The sequence below is a fragment of the Lactuca serriola genome, chromosome 4, assembly GCF_051521515.1.
Source record: "Lactuca serriola cultivar US96UC23 chromosome 4, Lser_US96UC23_V15, whole genome shotgun sequence".
NCBI lineage: Eukaryota > Viridiplantae > Streptophyta > Magnoliopsida > Asterales > Asteraceae > Lactuca > Lactuca serriola.
In genome coordinates this window covers 316182481-316207500 of record NC_136411.1, presented here as the reverse complement: position 1 = coordinate 316207500, position 25020 = coordinate 316182481, and the positions used below count along the sequence as shown (strand labels likewise).

Here is a 25020-nt window from a genome sequence, read left to right as displayed (position 1 = left end):
TATACAATCAATGGGATATAACAATTTCCAAACTTGATATACATCAATAAAGTTTCGGCCCAAATGGCACAGAAGACATATAATTTCTGATTAACATTTTGGTAGATTTCAGGCGTATAACCCCGTCTAACCATTTGCCAATACCATATAATACAAGTCATTCTCTTACGGAGACATGCTCTACATGGTTAGAGGCTACATACCAGTACCACCGTGAATCTAAGTCCTTTCACTGATCACATGGTCAAAGGTATAACTTTGCTACCATAAATAGCAGAAATAAAATCACACGGGAAAATAACCCGGAATAATAACACTGAAAAGCACATAACGTAAAATTGTTCCTATAGATTGAAACTCGCATTGAAATAATCGAGCTTTGCGAAGGTAGAGCTGCAAACCGTAAAGATAAATTTCTTGGGCTTCTCGGGCACTTTGGAGCGTGTTTCGGGTGTTAAAAATAATATTGGGGCTTCGGGGGATGTCAAAATAGTGAAAATATTGAAAACGGGGTAAAAAGTAGCAATTTTCCAAAATTACTCGTGAAGGCTCATCGCCTTCTATTTATAGGAGGAGAGATGCAAGGGTCGGCCGAAGGAAGGGAGAGTCATCGGACACGCGGCAACGAGGGAGCGAGCCACGAAGCGACGTCGAATGCGAGACACAGAAGCGAGCTCGGATGCGAGGCACCTGATGCGAGGCGTGTCGGATGCGCATTGGACTGCTGTTCGGATGTATCGGATGGCAATGCGTCATCGGCTGGGTCTTCCGCTCGGACACGTGGCGCGCATGACTCACCGAAATCGGCCTTATCCTTGCGAGATTACTCGAATATTGAGCTCAAATCTTCTAAAATCCATAACTTTCGCATACGGGCTCCGTTTTTCATGTTCTTTATGTGCACGCGTAGGTAAAATTATGCTCTACAACTTTTGTTTAGACTTCGTCAGCTAATTTTGAATTTAATTTTAATATTATTATTTTTAACTGACCGGGATAGGAAAATCCGTTAAAAATTCATAACTTCTTCATCTGACGTCCGTTTTTGTTAGACTTTTTACCATTGTACTCCTGTTGACGAGACCTTCGATTCTCGTTTAGGTTGTGTCGGCTAAAGATCGCTTGATCTTTATTTCGAGTTTTTAAGTGTCTACTGCTATTCCGAAACCTAGAAAAATCATAACTTCCTCATACGAAGTCAGATTTAAAAGTTCTTTATATGAAAGTTTATTCTTTTAACGAGTTTTACAACTTTCATTTAGATCACTAAGGCTAAAAAGTAGTTTATCGGAAACTCACTTTTTACGCGACATAGTGTTTGTCGGTTTTATCGCGGATCTTCGATTGGTCATAACTTCTTCGTTATAACTCGGATTTTCAATGAGGTTTTTGCCTATACTTTTCTAACGAGATTCTTTCAAACTTTATATAATAAAACTTTAGTTATTTCAAAGTTTATATATTCGCTAAATTTCACTATTTGACATTTGAATGGAATCTCATAAGACTTCCAATACTTTCTGATTGAGTCTAAGCATAGTTTTACTTCATTTCTAGTAAAAACCATCTGTTAGAACTCAATATTCAAATTCACATAATATTTCGGAATTTTATTCGCTTTTATAATTTACAATACACGATAACTGAACGTGTATGCTACAATTTTCAGCTCAACTACAAGTGCACAACAATAAGAATGTCAACCAAACACGATAGGTTATCAACCTTAGGTCGCATGTTAGTGATAACTAAAAGGTTTATTATAGATTGATTCCAGAAACTCTCAATATCTATAATGTAACACCCCATTTATTAAATAAATAAAATTAATGAATGTATAGTAGCCCTAAAATCAATAATTATATAACAAGGTGTTGGTCTCAAGGAGCGAATTGGCATAATTTAGAAGTTGGAGGTTAAAAGTGTAAGTTCTGGATTGGTTTTGTAAATATTTATGAAGGTAGGGACTACTTGGTAAATTATTGGGACATAACTTGAAAGGATTTTGAAGACTTAGGGCAATTTGGGTAATTTCAAATTTAATTTGAAAGAAAAAGAGGTGGAATGGTTGGATATGTCATAAGTGAGATATTGGGTGTTAAAAGGGTAACTTCTGGACTGGTTTTGCAAAGAAATTCGAAAATGGAGGGTTGTTTGTTAAGTATTATACTTGATTTGAAAGGACTTTCAGTGGGCAGGGTTTAAATGGTAAAATACGGGATGAATTTTAATGAAAAGGTGAAGGGAGGCCCATTTGTGACATTATGGAAATACGTTATATGGGGTTCCGGGTATATAAACCTGTCACTCCCATCCAAACCCTAACCCAAGCTATGTTTTCCAGCCACCATCTACACCTCTTCAACTCCCGGCGCCGCACCACCCTTACGCCACCCTTTACCACCTGTGCTGCCACAGCTTTTGGTGTCAGAAAGACCGTCGTCTCCACCGTGAGTTGTTGTCACTGTCAACACCGTTGCTATTGTTCCATTGCCTGACGCCGAGAACAGCCGAGAGAGGACTGCCATACGTGATGCTTTCCGCTACCGCCACCCAACTCCCTCTTGTTCTCTGATCTTTGCATCCAATGTCAGTGATGACGAGAACCGGCAGATAGGACCACTGTGGTAGCTAGCGCTGCTGCCTGCCTTTTTGTATCTGTTGTCGTCTATACAGTCTGTGCTAGCCGCTCTGTTTTCCCTCCGCCATCATCTTCCGTTGTTACATCATAAACCGCCGCTCCTGCCATGGTTGATGCCCATCCAAGCGCCGTTGTTGCCGGATGTTGCACCACTGTCGTCGCCGGTCACCACAGGTGGGTGATTTGGGTTTGTTTTTCGATCAAAGGACGAGTATTTGTGCTTCTACTATGGCTGTACATACTGTATGTGCCTAGTTTGGCCGAAATTCGCAAGAACAGCCACCAACACCACTGCGAAGTGGTGGCTACTACCATGTATCACCGTGTGTGTGTGTCTTAGTGAGTGTGTGTATGTTTATTTGAGACTTATTGTAAAATGTAACTAGAAAATTGAATAATGAAAAGAAACTCTAACCACCACCGGCCGTCGTGTCGGGTGGTGGTGTGCCTTGTTGGTGTTTTGACTCGTTTGGGATGCTTGGACAGAATAGGCCTAATAAAACCCTAATAGGCCCAATGAAATCCTAATGGGCCCAATGAATCCCTAATTGACCCAAAATCCCAAACATGTGACTAATGGGCCTAGTGAAACCCTAATGGTTCTAGTGAAACCCTAATGGGCCTAATGAACCCTTATGGATCTAAGGACTTAACTTTTGGGCCTATTGGGATATGATTGGGTTGGAAACCCTAATTAGGGTTTAGAAAACCCTAACTTTGGAATCATGGGCTTGGACTTATCAGGACCCACATTTTGGGCCAGTAGAATTAGACTATGTATTAACCCCAATCACACCATATGATTTATCTAGTAGAGTGGTGGACTTAATGGATTAAGTCCTTAATGGGTTAAGTGAGAAACACTTAACCCTAATTGTCATTTTATATGAAACCCTAATTTCACTTAGGCCTTGAGTTGGGCCTTTCCATTGGGGTTTGGTAATTGGAGTATTAATGGGTCATCCAAGAATAATCATATGGACTGGAATATGTTGATGGGCTTTAGGGCAAGGCTTATATGAGGGTTTGGGCCTAATTTGGAAAATTGGACCATAGATGGACCAAAGTTTGGGCCTTTATGATTATGAGATATTGGGCCATTTGAAATGCCAAATGTTTGAACCAGACTAAATGGTTGTGCCTTAGAATAAGACTGTGTAAAGGTTTGGGCCCAATTTGGAAAATTTGGCCATATGTTGGGCTTTGATTCACAGTTGGACCTATAGGCCTTTGGATTGGGGGAACTCACTAAGCTTCGTGCATACGGTTTTCAGTTTTGGTTTCAGGTACTTCGTTTTCAAAGGAAAGGAGTCGGCTCGATCACAGCGCATCACACTACTTTTTCCACACACGAGATCTTTGGGATTACACTCAGATATTATTTCATGATAACATTTTTGATTTTGACATGTGATGTTATTATGGATGTTTTATTACTAATGGTTTTATAATAACTTATTTAAAAATGAAATTTTTGGCTTTGAATTTTGGGATTTTACATATAAGACTCCCACTAACTTCTTGACATATGAGTTTTCTCTCAACGGACATTCCTTGATGATCTTAAAACAAATATTCAAAAGTTCGTGTAGATTCCCAATAAGAAAACACTTCATAGAATTGATCTCAGTTTATCTTTTATTTTGACGAAAACATCACAACTCCAATTCTAAATGAGCTAAAGTAAGAAAAAATTATTACTCAACATTTCACAAGGTGTTATAAACCTACTTTGTATGAAATAAGTTTCAAGACACGACTTGCAGTAACTAGAGCATGGCCCTAAAACTAGATTGGAAATGAAGTATGACTCATCTCTTGAATGAACCATTTCAACAATATCTGACTCCTCTTCTTAGTCATACAACTGCACTAAGATGTTATTTGAGGATCAATTGTGATATATTTCCATAATCATTAAGATGGTCACAAAACATTATGCTAAAGTATTTCTCCTTTCCTTTTAGATTGGAGAAACTTTTATCTTTCTACCTAATCGATTCTTCAATTCGTTACGCTACTCTTTGAATCTTTTCAAATTATTAGAATTATGTTTAATCTTATAAACACAACCATATTTACTGAAACATCAGTAAATCATGACGAATAGAATTATCGTAGTTGGTGGTGAATCTTGATAGTCTATATCAACATGTACTAGATCCATCAATCTTCACTTGCCTCTCATAAGCATGGATGAATGAATTGGTTATAATTTTCCAATGAACAAGATTCACATACACGATACAATGTGAACTGTAGAACACCAAGTATATATCCAGTTGATAAGATTTCCTTTCACTTGGTCAATTATGACAATACCACAAGTGATATCATAAGAATCGAATCCACAATTAATACTAATATTATTAGAAATGTAATCAACACTTTCATACATTTTATTTTCAAGGAAGTATATGCAACTAGATAAACCAAAATTTCATTTTTATTGAAAATAAATGAAATATTGGAAATTGTCCTTACAACGCATAAAATGAAAAACTATGTTTCTAGACACCTCCTAAGAGTAATAGTAATCTATTAAATTTTCCTAACTCCTAAGTAGTAGCTCGAAATTCTAATCATTGAGCCATGTGACTGAAGTCCAATTCTCATGATCAGATTTAGCTCACCTTGTTGACGCTTCCTTGTTTTGTCTTAGCTTCATTAATACCATCAAAACGTGATCATTGCATCATGTATTAAGACTCTATGCATAGGAACTTATAAAAAAATGGAGTTAAATAATGGATGTACCTGAAATAGAGTCATTCAAATTGACTTTACCATCTATGACACCTTTAAGGTACTTTGGGCAGCTTCGCAACCAATGTCCCTTCAATTGGCAGTAGAAACAAATGGACTCTTTGGGGTTAACATATGGAATGATCCTCGAAATAGTTTTTCTCTTTACCATATGAACAAACGGTTTGACCTTGGATGACCCATTTCCATTTGGAAGAGAAATCTTTTTAGACCACCATTGTCACCATTGTTAATGTCCATGGAAACCTTGGATTTAGACCCCATAAGCATCTCTACTTTAGATGTGCTCTTAATAATTTCTAATTTAGCAACAACCAACATTTGGGTCAGATCAATTAGGGTCATGCTGATATTCCTCATATAAAATTTATAAATGAATCGATCATATGAATTTGGAAGAGAAAAAATAACCAAATCAGTGGCTTGCTTCCTTGGGAAAACAACATCCATTCCCCCTCCAATTTGTCAATTCACAATTTCCCTTTTCAGAACATACATACATGCCAAATTTCCATCTTGATGTTTAAAATCCACTAAGGTTTGAGTAGTTTTGTATATTTTATCTTGAGGAAAACGTGACGTTGGGTGAGTCACTAGAGCAGGCGGTGGAAGATTTGAAGAGAGATGATATTCACTTCCATCATTTCCTAAGGATGAGAAAACAATTTCATATTGACTTGAAATTGGAAGACCATCTCTTGAAGATGAGGAAAAACATTTCCTTAAGAATTTGAAAGACCATAATGGAGAGAATTCAAGTTGGAATGGCATGTTTAATTCTTAATTATTAACCCAAAAATTAAATTAAGGCTAGGATCCATAATTTTGTTTTGAACTTTAAAGAGGGATGTCCTAATCAAATTTGAATCAATTTTAGGTAGGTAAGGCCTTTACCAATTTCAATCTTATGAAACTCATAGATCTTTAGAGATTCATTGAATCTTATCAATGGCATGTTTAATCTTGGATTATGCTCTCACTTTTGTGACTAGGATGCCGAGGATCACAAATAGGATGTGAATAACCATGTAAACCCACTTGACAACCTCGATGTCATTTATCATCTTACATTGATGTGTCGGTTAACCACGCACGCTTGATCAACAATGAAAATTTTCATGATTCTTATCATATCTCTTTATAGTCCCTATTAGTATGTTATTTAACCACACATGCTCCACTAACGACATATAAAGCATGATGTGAATTTTTCATGCATTAGAATACTTTTCATATTTTTTGTAAAGTAACTATGAGCAGGATTTTATAATGGACTTTTTAGTTTCTTTATATCTTTATACTTATTAATGAGATTGTGTCCTATCAAATCAATTTGGCTAACTACCCTCCACCATACAAGAGAGTAGTGTGTAAGAATGGATACCTAATGTGGTCATTTTATATGTCGCCTCCTTTAACTCCCCTTATAGTATGGTTTCGTGAATGAGACGTACTAGCTATTTGACTGACTTGTTTTATACAAACAATATATTAAACTTTTAATTATATATAGTATAAGGTGTATTTTGAAACATTTAAAATCTACAAGGTTTAATCTTTGAATTATATAAATTAAACTTATAATTTAATTAAATTTAAACCAATTTATGGATTTAATATTTGATTCTAATTAATCATTTAATTAAATTATAATAAGATCCATAAGGATAATATTAATTAATCTTATAATCCATAATTATTTAGTCAAATGATATTTCCTAACATTTAGCGTTTTATTTAATTATCTTCTGTAAGCAAAATTCGGAATTGGCATATATTAAAAGAGATATTTTCCAAATAACAACAAATAAAACAAATTAGGTAAAAAAATCCATAATACTAGAATTGGAAGTGCTCATGTTGTGAGAGGCAGATGCTCATGACATGACAAACTGTTTTTCACAAAAATCGACTTTGTTCAATTCATCCTTTATATAAACAACGTAAGACACACAAAGGCTATGATACCACTGATGGGTTTTATAAATTACAGTAACTATGTGCTTGTGGAGTTTCACTTAAAAATCAAGGGCAGATGCAACCTAAAGGATCAATGCCTTTAACACTTTGAATGTAACATGCTATGAACAACAAAATAATTTGAACCCTACTGAAAACTTAGTATAATAGAATACATTAATTAGAGTTACTTATCTTTGATTTGTTGTTGTAAACAAATCACTTCAAACTCCATAAAGAATACCTTAGAAAGCAAGCACCAGAAATCCCGTGCCTCTAATGTCTCACACCCAAAACCCTAGAATGAAAATGAGAGAGAGAAGAGACAAAGAATTTTCGTTCATATGCTTCTTAGAAGGATTCATACGAAAATTCTAGCCCAATGGGTCTTTATATAGCTGTTGGATGTCCCTAAGAAACCCTAGATAATGACAACCCATAAATAGGTAACTATCTAGTTTCATAATTATCCATTTGAAGCATTCTAGATAACCCTAATATGGTATCAAAACTGTCCAAGCATGCATGTTTCTAGAATCTCTCTCTTGTTCAATTACAAAGCAACCATTTTACAATTAATTAATCCCAATTGATCCCAAATTAATTCTAATCAATTAATAATTAATTTTAGTTAATTTCTTATTAATTTATTAATCATATAAATTAACAAATCAATTATATAACAATTGATCTCATGTTAATTATTAATTACATAAAAAATTAACATATCAATTATCTATTTTCAATTTATATATATTAAACACATAACATATTAACAGATTATTTATCTCTCTTTCTCCTAATATCACTTCTAGCTATTTCATGTTATGAGGGAAACCCAAAAAGAACTTTGCTAATAATTCAAGATTATACTAATTTTGTTATTGGATTAGACACCTAATCCAATATATATATATATATATATATATATATATATATATATATATATATATATATAATGCGACTCAAATCTTTGGGAGGTCTTCTAGACTGCTGCTTCAGAAAAGATCTGAGGACACAGAGCAAAGCCATTAGAAGTCCCCCAGTGACTATGTCCCGGTAGCAAGCTTCCACGATTAAGTTAGATTGGTTGGTAGATATGAGATGGTTCTCCCTAGCCTGAGAGAACCATATTTTGGTGATGGGGAAATGTATGGGCATGGTTGCTACAGGTGGAGAGTAGTGGAAAGAACCCCATCTATAGAGGAGGGGCTATTCACTTTATAGGGGAAAATTTGGTCAATGGGAATTAGGTTAGGCCTTAGGCCAGCCCAATTTAGGCCCATCTAGCAAGGAGTTGGGAAAGGCCGCCTAGAAGCGTCAGGAAAGGGTCGGGTGGCATGTACCAGACAAGACTGGCAGGCAGGCGCCCGACAAGGCTGGCAGGTATGCACTAGGAAAGGTTGGCGGGTGCACACCAGGAAAAGCTTGCAATTAACTGTTAGGAAGGGCGAGTAGGAGAGCATCAGGCAAGGATGGAATGCAAGAGCTATTTGGGCCATGCTAATGGATCTAACATCATCAAGTCCCCCCATCTGATGTGATTGGTATGCGACCAATCACATTGTACTAGACACTATTGCATAGTGTTAGCGGACATGCGTCAGTCGAGGTTAGCACAACAAAGTTGTATACGCCATGATAATAGACATAACATCATCAAGTCCCCCCAGTTTGATGTGATACGTATGAGACCAATCACCTTGGCCTGGACACTACTACTATAGGTAGGGAATATATATATATATATATATATATATATATATATATATATATATATATATATATATATATATATATATATATATATATATATATATAGCAAGGCTGTTTTCGCGAGCCAGGCAACAAAGTTTCTAAGGAATAAGCGGTGAGGCTATACGTAGGGAATATACAACGAGACTGTTGTCGAGAGCCAGACAATAGAGACGATCAAGGATAGGTAGTGAGGATATTGGTCAGGGTTGCATAGCAAGACAGTTGCCGAAAGAAAGGCAACAAAGATGTTGAGGGGTTGTAGGTAGTAGGATTGTTATAATGATAGTGTTCTCGTTGAAAGGTAACCTTTCATAGTAATATTAGAAACACCTTATTGATCATTTCAAGCACAGGAAAACCATGTTGATTATAAGAGAAGAAACACCAAATATGGCGCTAAGCTTGACATAAGCTGATGATGCACGACTGACAGTGCATGGAAATGCACGACTTATATCGTGCGAACTAGATTTGGGTTTAGAGCGTCACGTGCAAAGGATCGAGCTTGTCAGCCATCGATCATGAAAACGTCATGCAGGAGAGCATCACATGGAACAAATCAGGCTTAGCAGTAGGCGTTCGGGAAAGCATCACACATAAGAGCATTGCATAGGACATATCAGGCTTAGCAGCTAGTGATCATGAAGACATCATGCGGGCGAGCATCATGTGGAATCATATAGGAAGAGGTTGTGAGCATCCGATCCTTGTTGGTGGAGTCGAGATAAGAAGCCAATCGACTCAAGGCAAAGGTTCTCAACCTTTCAGGCGAAGCTTGTCGCTATAATGGATTCAGGATGAGAAGTCAAATGACTCAAGGCAATGGTTCTAAACCTTGTAGGCGAAGCTTGCCGCTATAATGGAGTCAGGTCGAAAAGGCAAGCAACTCAAGGCAAATGTTTTGAAACTTGCAAGTGGAGCTTGCCGCTATAACAGAGTTGGGATGAGAAGCCAAGCGACTTAAGGCAAAGGTTCTGAACCTTGTAGGCATATCTTGCCGCTATAATGGATTCGGGATGATCAGTCAAATGACTCAAGGCAAAGGTTCTGAACCATGTAGGCGTAGCTTGCCGCTATAATGGAGTCGGGTTGAGAAGCCAGGCGACTCAAGGCAAAAGTAATGAACATTATGAACCTTTAGCAAGAGTAGGCATAGCAGCCTGCAATCTATGTGCTTGGCCCAGGTGATATGTTCAAGCTAAAGTGTGATGACACATGATGCTTTGTTGCATCATTAGTTGTAGTGATGTTTGATGCCTTAACTTCTTGGCGGTTTGTCGAGAGCCATGCAGTGAGGCTTCAAAATTGGATAGTGGATTTACTGTTAATAGGTGTGTAGCGGGACTGTTGTCAAGAGTTGAGCATTAAGGCCACTGAGGGCTAGGAAGTAAGGTTGTTGGGAGTATGTCAGAACGGCTATTAGGATGCACATAATGGTTGCTGAGAGCTTGGTGGAGAGGCTGCTGAGAGTTGGGCAGTGAGGCTACCAAGAGTTGGTCGGCACAGTTACTAGGGGTTAGGCAGCATGGTTGTCGTCCGGAGTTAAACTACGAGGTTTCTCTTTCAATCTAGAATACTAATGTCGCCTTAGGAATGCGCTATGATATACAATATCATCTCATTGTGAAGTTCAGCACCTGACTTAACACTTCTGCATAGTGTTGTGTCAACCCTTCTCCTCCCCCTTTTTAGGAAAGGTGAAGAATTAGAACGATGAAAGTATGATATTGGCTTGTGCTTGAATATTTGGTCCTCATTCATTTATAAATGCCATTGTAAACAATAAAGTAAGTTATCAGCTTCGCAGTATGTAGAGAATAGTAAGATAAATAAATGATAATGGCATTTAAAGGGTATAAGCATGCAATATTGGGATTTGTTCACAACCTGTGCTTTTGTTTAAGCTTGTAACGCAAACTACTTGTATATTAAATAAAATTCTTGAGTAGCGTGCGGTCAATAATTAAGCATCAATGATGGCGAAACGGTTTGATTAATATGAAGGTTATTTTCCTGTTTAGGTATCAAAATATGGGGCATCCATTCATGTGGAAATAGATGTTGTAATGAAAAAGATTTTCTACAATGTATAGTAGGTTAGTATTTGTTACATAGATACCTCAACTCCTGATGGAAAATGCATGTCACGATTATAATAATAGAGTCTTAGTTAAATATTTTAGAATTACTGAATAGAAATATTATATAGATATATGGTACTGATTTACTTGATCAAAAGAGAGATAGGTAAACCTTGCATTCAGAATACGCCAATGTGTGTCTGATGTCAGTTTTTAGTTTGAGCCTTTTTATCACAATCATTTTTCGAAACTCCTCGCGAGTAGTAGTCATACACTACTCTTCTTCCTCTTTTTTTTTCTGAAACGTCGAGTGATCTAGGCTGCAATGCATCTTCTAATTTTGAATTTGTTGGGTAAAATGGCAGAATTCGAGCATCGCATGGTTGATTTTTATTTTGCTAAGTGAGCTCAAGTATCACATGTGTGGTCCACCCCTTTTTCTTATCAATTTTGGAGAAAACTGATATTGTCATATTTATACATATTTTTGGCAATATTTATTTACAATTTTACTAATAATTTGGTTATTTGCATAGAATATTGGTACTTATAGGCTTATATTATATTTTGCAGCCAAATAGAAGCATTTTCGAAGAGAGGGACTAAAGTTGACAAAACATGGTTCTTTGGAGGCTTGAAGGAAAGAAGAATAAAAAAAACTCAGCAAACACGTACTCACGACATGAGTAATTATTGGCTCACGGCGTGAGTGGTGTATTCTAGAAGATATGCATCGAATGAAAGAAGAGTCCTTGTCGAATACGTTAATCTCGCACTCACGACGTGAGGCTTATTACCTCACGACGGGAGATTTGAAAAATTGGAAATTATATAAGTCTTTGTCCATTACGATTTAAAAAACTTTTTGGCTACTTGGAGGGTTCCAGGAGACGAATTTGAGAGGAGAAGAAGGTCTCGAATAAGGTTTTAACACCAAAGGAGAAGGAAGTTCTTAATTCGTTCTTTCGTTTGGTACTTTAATCATGTCTTTACTTTGATTTGTTCTAGTTTGATTTTGAGTATGAGTAGCTGAATTTAGTTACTCCTGTTTAGCTAGATGAAACTTAGACTTATGGTTTAGCTAATTTATTATGGATTTGATTAGTTGGTAGTAAGCTTGTGTTTGATTGTTAATTCCTAGCATACTAATATTTGATTCTTTAGTTACTTGAATTCATGTTCTGTGAAGCTTAGTGATAATTAACTTACATGAACTTGACACCTAGTAATTTAGTAAACACTAAATTGCTAGAGCTAGGATCGACCAAATCTTAGAAAAGTAATTGAAGTAATTAAATTTAGCTTTGTTAAAGAGCATATGTTATGACCATAATTATGTTTGCCTAATAAATCTTACATAGCTTATTCATAACCATAACTAATTATGTGTTTGATTGTGTGACCATGCATAGTTTTATATGAATGAGTTAATTATTGGTAAATTTAGACCTAAATTACTAATATAATATTAAATTAGATAACCAACTTTGATAATCCATAATAGTTAGCTAACCAGAAAGAAGAAGTGGAATCGAACTAAACAGGAATATTTTTAGTATTGATTGAATTTGTTTTAAAGAGTTAAGTTCATCTAAACTTTCAAAATTAGATAAATTCCATTTCTTTGTTAATAATTAGGTTAATTTAGTAGTAGATAAATTAATTAGTCAAAACGTTTTCCTGTGATCGACACCCGACTTACCCAACTATTCTATAATTTGACTAGGTACACTGCCTAGGTGCAATTTAGTTAGTTAAGTTAGTTAGGTTATAAATATAAAATTAGGTGTAGCTATTTGCACGCATCAAAAACACAATTCAACAACCGTATCTCCCCCCTTCTTTTTTATGATTTGTCATAAGGATGCTAAAGATAAGGACACTGGTGATCTGCGATGGAGAGCTCCTCGTCGAAGGGTGTTGACTATAAAGAGATCGGCAGAACTCGGCGGCGCAGATATGCTTAGTCACTGGCTGAAGATGTTTGGTGACTGGAGTTGACTCTGATGATGTCGAAAACATTAAAGTTGTCGTTTACAGAGGTTCCTGTGGCGAAGATGAAAAGGTCAAATAGCGGATAGAGAAGGTGTTAAATTGGCAGTGATGTTGCCAATGATGGTTTCCGACATCAAAGGAGCTATTGTTTCCAATCGACGAGTGGGGAAGAAGATACAGTTTGGAACCAATGGTTGACAGGTGGTTTCTATCTGCTCACCGATTGTGAATCAAGAAATCGAAGCCGGCGGGCACAACCGAAGATGCTTTGTTAGAGTTGTCACCTGGAGACAATCGGTGATGTCATAGATTTAGTTTTTGGTGTCGAACAGGAAGCAGGTGACCAGCAGTCTCTACTGGTGGCGGAAACAGAGGTCACAGTCAGTGTGATCGGTATCTTAGAGGTGTCATGATGGAGTTATCATCTACCAACTTGAGGTGACATGTGATGGAATGGTTAAGGTTGTTGCAAGCGACTCGAGAAAAAAGCAGTTGACAATGTTGGTATAGTTCTAGTTGGCGTGGAAAAGAGAAGACATGCAGCTGAGAGAGATTTAAGATGTGCAGCAGGATTGCTTCTAACTGGAGAAATCCCAAAGAAAGCAGGTGTCGTGTTCCAAGAAGGGAATGAGTTAGTTGGGGCATATCTTGGTCTTGTCTTTTTCTGACATCTCCATTTATTCAAAATGTGGGACCTATATGCATTTTGATGTTATACCCTATGTAGATGGTAGATTAGTTGCTTTCACTTTTTTTTGTCGGCTTTTGAGAGAAAAAAAACAACTTGCATCATTCTTTTTTAAAAAAAAACATTTGTTGAAAATAAGGAGTTGTAGAGTGATAGGGTAGGTACAAATTTTGATGTTGAGTTTCACGATTGATCTGATGTATCTTGTTAAAAGATAAACAATTTTTTGGTGGTTTTGTGAAATGTACATGTATCACATCATTGTTTAAAAAATTATTTCATAGGACAAAGGAGATACACAAAAACATAGCTCAAAATAGAGTTTTCTGATAATAAGAATCAGGGATAATGTAATAACTCATAAGATTTCATTTCTCCTCAACTTGATGAACAAATCATCAAAACGTAACGAAAGTGATCTGAAAATGCCTTCGCAAGCTTCAGAAATGTTCAGATGAACAAAAAACTAAACGTATCTTGAGATTTGAGTGAAATATGAAGCAGATCTATAGATCATAGTCGAATATGAACCATATCTATAGATCTGAGCAATAAACACATCAAATCGAGAGATCTGAATGAAAAAACGCATAAGATCGAGAGATCTGAACGAAAAAAAAACATCAGATGGAGAGATCTAAATGAAGTCAAAGCAAATCTAAGCAGATCTTTTTAGGAGAGCTAAAAGGATTTGGGCAGATGGTGGTAAAAATGAATAGATATGTACAAACCCGAGTTGAAACGCAACACACCTGATTAGATCTAAGCACAAACAAGCTTGAGACCAAACAAGATGAGTACTACTCGTTGAAGTCCAGAATGGAGCCAAATGATGTGACTCGAATCTTCGGGAGGACTTCTAGATAGCTGCTTTAGCCAAGATCTGAAGACACATAACAAAACCATTAGAACCGTCCCAAGGACTGTGCCACGGAAGCAGGTTCCAACTATCAAGTTAGATGGGTTGGTAGATATGAGATGATTCTTCTTAGCTAGAGAGAACTATCTTGTAGTGATGGGGAAATGTATGGGCATGGTGGTTAAAGGTCGAGAGTAGTGGAAGACCCACCTCCCCTCCATGGAAGAGGTACTATTCATTTTATATGGGACAATTAGGTCAAAGGAAATTAGGTCAGGCCTTGGGCCAGCCCACTTCAAGCCCAGCTAGCAAAGAGCTAGGCAAGGCTCCCCAGAGGGGCCAGACAAACAGCAAGTGCGACCGAGAGGCGCATACCAGACAAGGTTGGAAGCAGGTGCCAAAAAATGCTGGCATGAACACACCAGGAAAGGCTGGCAGGCATGCACCAGGAAAAGCTGACAAATAAGCGCCATGCAAGGCTAACAGGATAACATCAGGCAACGTTAGCAAGGGATCGCCATACAGAACTAGCTGGAGAGCGCCATGCAAGGCCGGTACGCCAAAGCTGTCTGGACCATGCTAATGGACCTAAAATCATCAATATATATATATATATATATATATATATATATATATATATATATATATAAAATAACCGTTTTGAGGGATTTTACAAAAAAAAAAGTCGTACCCGTGAAATCAAGAGAGGGGGCATGGTCAATGTTTTTAAAAATACGGTTTGAATCGGTTGGATTGAGAACCAGAGAAGGAAGCAGTTCAACTAGCACCAGTTTTATGTCGATTTCTAAAACGGAATGAACGGTCTGATTTTCAGAAAAAACACAGTTGAACCGGTTAAATTAAATAAAAAATGAGAATAAATCATTTTGCATAACAAACTTTGGTGTTTTTTCACATCTATTTAAATTTCTTTAAATAAAAATACATGGTAAAAGTTATGAAGTTTTTTATTGCGTTTATATTCATCAAATTTATTGCGTCAATGTTTTTATCTTCTTTGACTCAAGAACACGTAACACTGCAGGGAAGAACAACGAACTGAAGAGCTCCATCTTTCCAACTTCATCAATCACAAACAGATCTGTATCTTCTTTGAGCTGAAAATGAAATTGAAAATCAACTTCTTACTGAGAAATTGGAGATGAAGCTAAATGAACCTGTAACTCAGGCAAAGCTAACGATTTGAATGATGCTACATCGACTCTGTATCTTCCTACAGTAGACCATCTAATGGACTCTACACTGCCATTGAGTCGAAGGTATACAAAGGTGATTCAAAACAAATTCAGATTCAATTTGATTCATGAAGATATGGAATCAAATGATGAATGAGACATGGAATCTATACAACTTACAGGGGAGCCAGTGACGAGAAAGAATTTTATACAACTTACAGGAGAGAGAGAGAGAGAGAGAGAGAGACGAAACCCTAACCTCCTCCTTGTTCCAGTGGTGGTGGTTGTGTAGTGCCTCATCGTTTTCAGTCTTATCATCATCACCATCGTCATTCTTCAAACTGGTGTCCAAATTGGAATCAAAGCTCCTCTTGGAACGAGAGTATCTTCTTCTACGATTAGTGTTTTGAGATCCGGAGGAATTACTCCGGCTCCTCCTGAACTCTGAGATTGAGCATCGCCAGCGGTAGAACTAGGGTTTAACGCATTGGGGTCGTCTTCATCGTCGTGTCTTTTGAGTTCATGGTTGATTTGGTGTTTGATGACGAAAATTTCGTTCTTGAACACCTGTTGATCATTCTTCGTGTTCTGTAGTTGTTGAGGGCTCGATTTGAGGTCGGATTGTGGGAAGCAGGCTTAAGAGCGGTGGTTTTGGTGTTCTTGCTGAAACAAGCACACAGAAAGAGAGAATTCTTCTGCTTCCTTTTTCCGGTGAGCCAATGAAGAAAATAGGATTAGGGTTTTTAGTGGTTGTGAGGGGGTGTTTGGGTGGAGCCTCTTCGACAGGAACAGTGGTGGAGAACGAGGGAGGTTGTTGCCTCTTCTTGCCTCTTCTTTCATTCATCTCTGTGTTTGAGTTTGAAATCGGATGCAAGGTGTTTGAGTTTTGTGGATTCCATATCTAAAAAATCGAACGGGAAAGAGAAAGTATAATGGTGGACTAGGTGGTGGTTTCTGGTAGCTAGGATGATGATGAAGGGTGATTTTGGTCTTACCGGAGAAGATGAACTTGTGGTTGACGAGAGACAGAGAGAGAGAGAGAGAGAGGTGGGGCCCTTTAATTAAATAATTATATTTTTTTTCTTTTTTTTTTTAAATAGAAAAAACCTCATAAATGGTCCCTGTGTATTGAAATGACGAAAATGCCCCTCACTTAACGGTAGAAAGCTGACGGAGTTAGGCAGAAGGACCATTTGTTAGAAGTTTTGAAACCACAATGACCATCTGTGAGGTTTTTTGAACTTAAGGACTAAACTTGATATTTTTGAAAACCACAGGGACCATTTTTGAAGTTTTGTCTTATTTGTTCTTAATGTATTTATATTTATCTACAACTTCTATTTGTGTGTGTATTTATATATAGAAAAATAAGAAAAAAGTAAATAAAAATTATAAAAACCGACTGAACAGTCGATGAAACCAATTAAACCGATTGAATTGAAGCTAGAACCGATCACCATCTACCGGTTCTCCAAAAAAAACTGATTTTTTAAAACGAGAAATTAAATACAATCCTATTTTTTTTTCCTACGTATCATCATGCCCAGTTAAATGGTAACATATATAATATTTAATGATAATTTAATGAAATTTAATGATATTTTAGAATATTAATATGACACATGTTATCATTAAAATAGATAGAATAATTAATAGAAACAAAAAATAAAAAAATATTTAATTTGTCTTTTAAAATCATTGGACGGGATAACCTTCTAAAATTGATAGTTTTCCCCGCTATGCACCCTCTATTCTTAGGGACGATGTTTGGCTAGAGTGATGCGCGATGTTTATTTCCGTAAAATAAAAAATAAAAATAAAAATAAAAAAAAGTGTTAGTTTATGAATGTGTGTGGTGTCAGGTCAGGGATGTTGGCGTGTTCCCTTAAATCCGTACTACAGTACTACTAGCTTTGCGTTAAACCTTCTTCCATTAATTCCCCCCTCTTCTTTTTCTTTTCGTAGAACATAACCCTATATTTTATCTATAGTATGAGTATTCACACTAAATTTACTTTTCTACTAACAACTAATTCATATAAAATATCAGTAATATTGGGTACGTTTTATGATATATTTATATACATAATATTTTAGTTATCGAATGAATGATCAACAATTTTTTAATAAACGTTGTTTTATATCAAAGATTCTATCTATTAACGTTGTTTTATATCAAAGATTCTATCGATATTGATCGTGTGGTTTTAGAAGCGTATAATTAGAAAATAGACAAAGTTACCCAATTGGTTTCTAGCGTTATTTTTAAAAAAATACATGTATTCCTTTTTATTTTTTTAACAGTAGTGGGATTAAACACACCATACTAGAACTTAGCCGGGAAAATAAAAAGGTCAAAACAAGAATATTAAGAAATAACAATATTTGGGTTTTGAAACTAACCCACCCAATTAATAGAAAACTTTGTACGCCTACGATTAACCCAAAGATACGATTGAGTGACAATGTTGTTAAAAAGATCTGCCAATCTCCACTTTTTTTGTAGCAAAGAGGAAATTATTTCTGCAATTCCAAATCACCGAACTCCACGTCTAACCAATTTCTACGAGACTTATGTAAATACAGAGCCGAAAATGATGAAATCCAGTCTTCAAGAGAGGTCAAAACTGAAATAGAAAGATTCCAATATTATATATATATATATATATATATATATATATATATATATATATATATATATATATATATATATATATAGAGAGAGAGAGAGAGAGAGAGAGAGAGAGATGTTCAATTTAGAAAAAAAAATTGAGAATGGAGGAATCATTTTCAGCCAATCATTTATCTAACATGTTCAAATTAAAAAAAAATGCGCATGTCCATTTTCATTAAGGGTATATTTGTAAATTAACAACTTTTTTACATAGAACTTATCTGTTCGTTGTTATCAGTTTCCAATTTGATGATATATTTATCTCGTTTGTATCGAATATGAGGAATTCATTATCAAAATTATTTTCTTTATATAACTCGTTAGCAATTATACGTATTCATTCCATTAATCGTGAAGTTTCGCATCTGTGTTTCCATTTTCTACTTCGTATTTAGTTTCCGATTTGATCAGGTATGTATATCGTTTGAATCGGATAGATCGTAGTTCATTATCAAGATTATTTCATTTTATAATTTGTTTGGAATTACACTTATTATCTTCGTTTTGGAGTTGTTTCATCGGAGTTCATTATCAAGATTATCAAGTTTCGAATATGTATTAGAGTTATTTCATCGGATTTTTGTTAAGTAGTTTGAGATATTTATTTCGAATCGGAACTGATTTAATATTTAATCGGATAGATCGTTGTAGTTTTTACGCTCTGTACCGAGAGAGATTGCTTAATTACATCATCTGATCATATATGATTTAAGTTTCTTTTAGATATTTTGTACGTTGAGGTGAGATATATTCGAAATTAACCATGTTTTCATCTTTACGACTTTTTTTGTGAGATATATTCGATATTAAGATTGTTTTTGTTTATTTATATAGATCATTTGGTGTATTATGTCTAATTCTAGTGTTATTGATGGTGATTTGTATTCTTCTATGAGTAAAAGTGAAGAAGAAGATGCTGAGAACTCATTTTTTGAAGGTATCAGTTATTGAATTATTTTATTGTTTTTAATTTTGTTGATTATCATTTATTTACATATGAATATGTTAATATGAATATATTGTTGTCTTATTCATATATGAATAAACGTGTGATAAATTTGATTTCAAATTTATTATTTTTTTCATTTTATTCATATATGAATAAGTTATGTTTTATTTTATATATTTTGAATCCTCATGAATTTTATGTATTCATATATGAATGTTTGTATTCATATATGAATGTTTTTTGTTTTATTTATATGAGTTTTATGTATTCATATATGTTATTGTTTTATTCATGCATTATTATTTTAGGTGGTGAATCTTCAAGTTCAGTACATGATGCACAATATTGTGATGATATAATTGGAGAACATGTCTATAAGCCAGATGTACCTGTTCAACTTATTCCATTTAAGGGTTTAATCTTCAAATCATTAAAGTTGGCTATCAAAATGTATTTTGAGTATGTTGAAATTGGTGGTTTTGATGTTAGACTGAGAACACAATCAAGGTTTGATAACAAGATTATAAAGAAGAAACATGTTATATGTAATAGTGTTGGAAAACAAGAAAAGAAATCTTGTGACACATTAGGTACAAGTGGTGTTAGGAGGAAACGGAATTCAAATTCAAGAGCTATTGGTTGTCAAGCAAAGATTATATTTGAATTTTTGTATGGAACTCCAGATTATAAAGTTTTTCAGTTTGATGAACTTCACAACCATCCACTTGAGAAGAGAAGCGATTTAAAAAAAGCGAGACAAATGTCATATTCAGAAAAAGAGTTTATTGTGCGTGCTTCCACATCAAAAATAGGTCCAACTATGGCTCATAAGTTGAGGGCAAGTTTGAGAGGTGGGTATGAGTTTGTAAAGCCAAAAGTAGTTGACTATAAAAATTTAAGGAGAGATATCAACATGGTTATTGGTTATAAAGATGCCCAAATGATAGTAAACACAATGAATGACCGTCGAGCTCACTATCCAAATTACTCATTTGAGTTTAATTGTCAAGATGATGTTTTGGACTGTATGTTTTGGGCTGATGAAATGGAGAAGGCATATTATGCTGAATTTGGTGATGTTATCTCGTTTGATGCGACTTTCCGAACAAACAAGTAAGTTATTTTATCTACTTTTGTTTATAGCTTATTCATATATGAATATTTTTATATTCACTTATTAATACATCAAAAATTGACTTTAATGAACATTTTTTTAGTGTGTAAGGTATCGAATGGTTTTTGTTCCTTTTACTGCTATTGATCATCATAAAAAATCGGTAATTGTTGGATTTGGGTTGCTAAGAAATGAAAGCATTGAGTCTTACTCTTGGTTGCTTAAAGCATTTCTTAAAACTCATGGGAAAGAACCAACACTTGTTTTAACCGATCAAGATGCTGCAATAAAACAAGCTGCCGAGAATGTGTTTCGTAATTCAAAGCACCGATTATGTATGTGGCATATAATGAAAAAGTTGAAAAAAAATATTTTAATATATTTCAAATATACTACTTATTAGTATATTCATTTATGAATATTGATTGTTATCTTACTTATTATTATTTATTCATTTATGAATATTTTTGTTTTAATACAGATATCAGATGATTTATTTACTAACACAAACTTTAGAAAAAGGTTTTCAAAGCTTGTTTGGGACATTAATGTGAAACCTGATGTTTTTGAGGTGAAGTGGGGTTTGCTTATGAAGGAATTCAATCTTGAAGACACAAGATGGTTTAAAGACATGTTCACAATACGTGATTCATGGATACCGGGATATTTTAGTGATATTCCAATGTGTGGTTTGATGAAGACTACATCGAGGTTAGAGAGTATGAATTCATTCTTTAATACATACTCAGAAAGTGGGAACTTACTTTTAAGTTTCATGATGAATTACGACACTGCCATTCAAAATAAAAGGAATACTCAACGAGATCTTGATAAGGCATCAAAGAAAGCATCATATAAAATGCAAACACCTCGAGATATAGAACTGCAAGCATCAAAGGTTTATACAAGTACATTTTTTTGAGGTGCAAAAAGAAATATATAAAGCATTTTTTTTCTGTACATACTCATATGTTGGTATTGAAGATGATTGGGAAGTTTACATTGTGCAGCACAACAACAGTAAAAGTGATTTTAAAAATGAATTTAAGGTAATTTTACTAGTTTTTTATGAAAAATGTAATAATATTCATATATGAATATGAGAATATTCATATATGAATATGAGAATATTCATATATGAATATATGAATATTATATGAATATATGAGTGTTGATATGAGTATTCTTATGTGAATGTAACTGCGTAAATTTTGTTTTTGTATCAGGTTGGAATAAAAGCTGAAGAGAAAGAAATAAATTGCAGTTGTGAACATTTTAAGCATATAGGTGTTTTATGCAGACATGCTTTTACAATAATGATGAGATGTGGTGTTAAAGAAATTCCTGAAAGGTACATTTTGAAGAGATGGAGAAAGGATGTGATATCAAGAAATTATCGTTTTAGTTCTGTTCAATCCGATTCAGGTGATTGTGAGAATGTAAAGTTAGTCAATGATTCATATTATAGTTTTTAATCATGCTTGGATATTGTAAGAGAGGATAAAAAAAGATTGGCATTGTTTGCTGAGAAGCAACAAATGTTGTTGAAGGAATTTGAGAGTGGTTATATTTCTCCTGAATTGAAAAGCAAGACAGATGGTGAAGTTGTATGCAAGCTTTTGGGTGTTACTATTCCTATTCCAGAAGAGATTAATATTCATGTTCCTGAAGTTCAATACAATAAAGGTTCTGGAATCAAGAAAAGAATTCCAAGTGTAGGTGAAATAGCATACGAAAATTCTAAAAAAGAACATAGAATGTGTTCAGGATGTGGAAAACGAGTTCCACACAATTTACGTATTTATCCATAAAGAGTTGGAGCTGCTAAATCAGCAAAAGACAGTTAGGGATTTTTTAGTTTTGTTTTACTAATTTTTTTATATTTTTTATGTTTTTTAGTTTAATTCATTATGAATATATGCAGATAAAAACAATAAACAATAATATTCATGTATGAATAATACACATTTATATTGATATGGTAAATTGATATGTTGATATTTGTTTTTAAATTACTATAAAATAAATTATATTGATATTGTAAATTATTCATAAATGAATACAAATATGTGAAATTTGTTATATTAATAAATAAGTATATTCATATCTGAACTTTTTTATGTTAATATTTGAACTTTGTTATACTAAGATATTAATTTGAACTTATTCATAAATGAATATATCATATTCGTGTTCATTTATGAATAAATAAAAATAAAGTTTGAAAATATTTGAATATAAAAAATGACATAAATAAGCAAACTTGTTTCTACTAATAAGTTAGTTATATTCATATATGAAATTTGTTATATTCATATATGAACTTTGTTATGCTGACATATTACTCCTAATTTAATCATAAATTAATATATCATATTCGTATTCACTTATGAATACACATAAATAAACTTTGAAAATATTTAAATATAAAAAACTAACAGAAATAAGCAAAGTTGTTTCTATTACATAATAATTCAACACAAGATAATAAAAGCTGTTCATAAGCATTTCACAAAATATTAAAACGATGTTCAACAACATTTAACAAACCATTTAAAACTTGTTTCGCATAATCATCTTACATGTACTTCAAATCCATTCATCTTCAACACAAACTACTCTATAGCATCACACTTCAACATTCTTTCATCTTCACAAGCAATCATCAATATTCTTTTAACCTTTTTTGAATTGTTTGCATAGCCTTGTATGCATGATCAGTACGCAGTTTGAATTCAACTTTTTGATATTTTTCAGCAAGATCCAACACCTTATCCTTCAACATGTTAATTTCAGAAGTTAGCATTATGTGTGAATATCTTTTCCTGAGCTTCTCTAAAGTAGTTTGCTGAACTGCACTTTCTTTATGAAGACCTGGTTTCCACTTTGAGAGTGGTTGTCCCATATAGGTCTCCATATGTCTCATTGCAAAGACCCCACAATCAACTTTGTTTTTAGCTGTTCTTCATGACATTTCAAGTCGTTAGGGTTTGATACTTTCTTTTGAGATTGCATTTGCTCTTGGATGGTTTATTTCTTTAAAGTATCTCACAAAGAAATTTTTCTGATCATTAAATAAAATAAAAGTTAGATATGTAATAAATTGGTTATTTTATGTTGTTGTGAATTGGGTACATACCAAAGGTTTCAATATTACTCCATATTTTCCTTCATAATCCCCCTCAACTACACTATTGTCTAGAATTTTAATTGACGGTTTCAATTAAGTTGAAGACAATCACAAAAATGTGAGCACTTCTAACAACTGGAAAGAATACATGTTTTTATGTATATAATGGTAAGTATTTTTTTGATAAAATATAAATAAAAAAAACAACTTTAATTAACATACCATGTCAATATCTTTTATGTTTAAGATTTTTTTTGTACCCATTGTTACTCTCATGAAAGTTCTTGAATTTTTCATACTTTCTTTCATCAAACAATGTTGAAGTTAGATAAGCAGTCTGTAACCAATATAATCATATGTGAATTTCAGTTGAATGTATATAATTATGTTAAAGAATACATCATTTTGTATAATCATATGTGAATTTAAGTTGTAAAAAATATAATATTCATAAATGAATACATCATATTGGTGTTTTAATTTATGAATAAGGAAGGAATTAAGTTTAGAACATAAACTTACAGAAACTCCAACTTTCAAGAAGAGTCTGTATGGTGAATTTCCAAAATCCCTTTCCAGTTCTTGGTGGTTAAGTAAATCAGACCAAGTGTCTAAAACTTCTCCAAAAATCTATATGTTTGCATATAGACTTTCCATAATTGCTCTTTCTGTTACCTGGCCATATTTTGTCTGGACAACCACATCTCTGCAAATATATAATCAAAATATCATAGATTATTATCTATATAATAATCATATATGAATGTATATAAAATAAAGTTACTTACGATGTATTGCCTTGTAAGTTGAACAACCATTCACAGACAATACTCTCCTGATGTGTCAATTTGGGTTTTGTGTCTGTTATTCTGCATTTGAAAGGTGATTTGAAAGCATCAACAAGCTTCTTCTCTCTTGGTTGATCCAGATCATGCTTTGATGGTCCTACTTCAGTAGGAACTGATACAGAGATTGGATTTGGATTAAGAACATTTGTCTTTGCTAATCTGATAACAACCTTCTGAAGGTCGTCTTTGATTTGTTTCTTTGTAAGTGGTTTTTTTGGTGAAGATTCATTAGATTTTTTACTTGAAGTTTAATCTGAATCTTGACTGAGACCTAGACTAAAGCTTGGATGAGTATCTGCATGCCAGGAGATTTATCATATAAATAGTTGCAAGTTAATTATAATATTTAAGTTTATATTTTG

The 25020-nt window shown here is 34.2% G+C and overlaps 1 protein-coding gene across 1 annotated transcript; it reads left to right on the top strand.

Moving 5' to 3' along the window:
- Window positions 1–2747: 2747 nt before the first annotated feature.
- On the top strand, window positions 2748–22584 carry LOC145099524 (protein FAR1-RELATED SEQUENCE 5-like). The gene is made up of 12 exons (XM_079037090.1): window positions 2748–2828; window positions 13533–13593; window positions 13663–13856; window positions 18942–19028; window positions 19452–19554; window positions 19875–20679; window positions 20792–20987; window positions 21162–21588; window positions 21665–21729; window positions 21907–22124; window positions 22176–22477; window positions 22580–22584. The coding sequence occupies exons 1-12, from the start codon at window positions 2748–2750 to the stop codon at window positions 22582–22584; spliced, it is 2544 nt and encodes an 847-aa protein (XP_078893216.1).
- Window positions 22585–25020: the final 2436 nt, after the last annotated feature.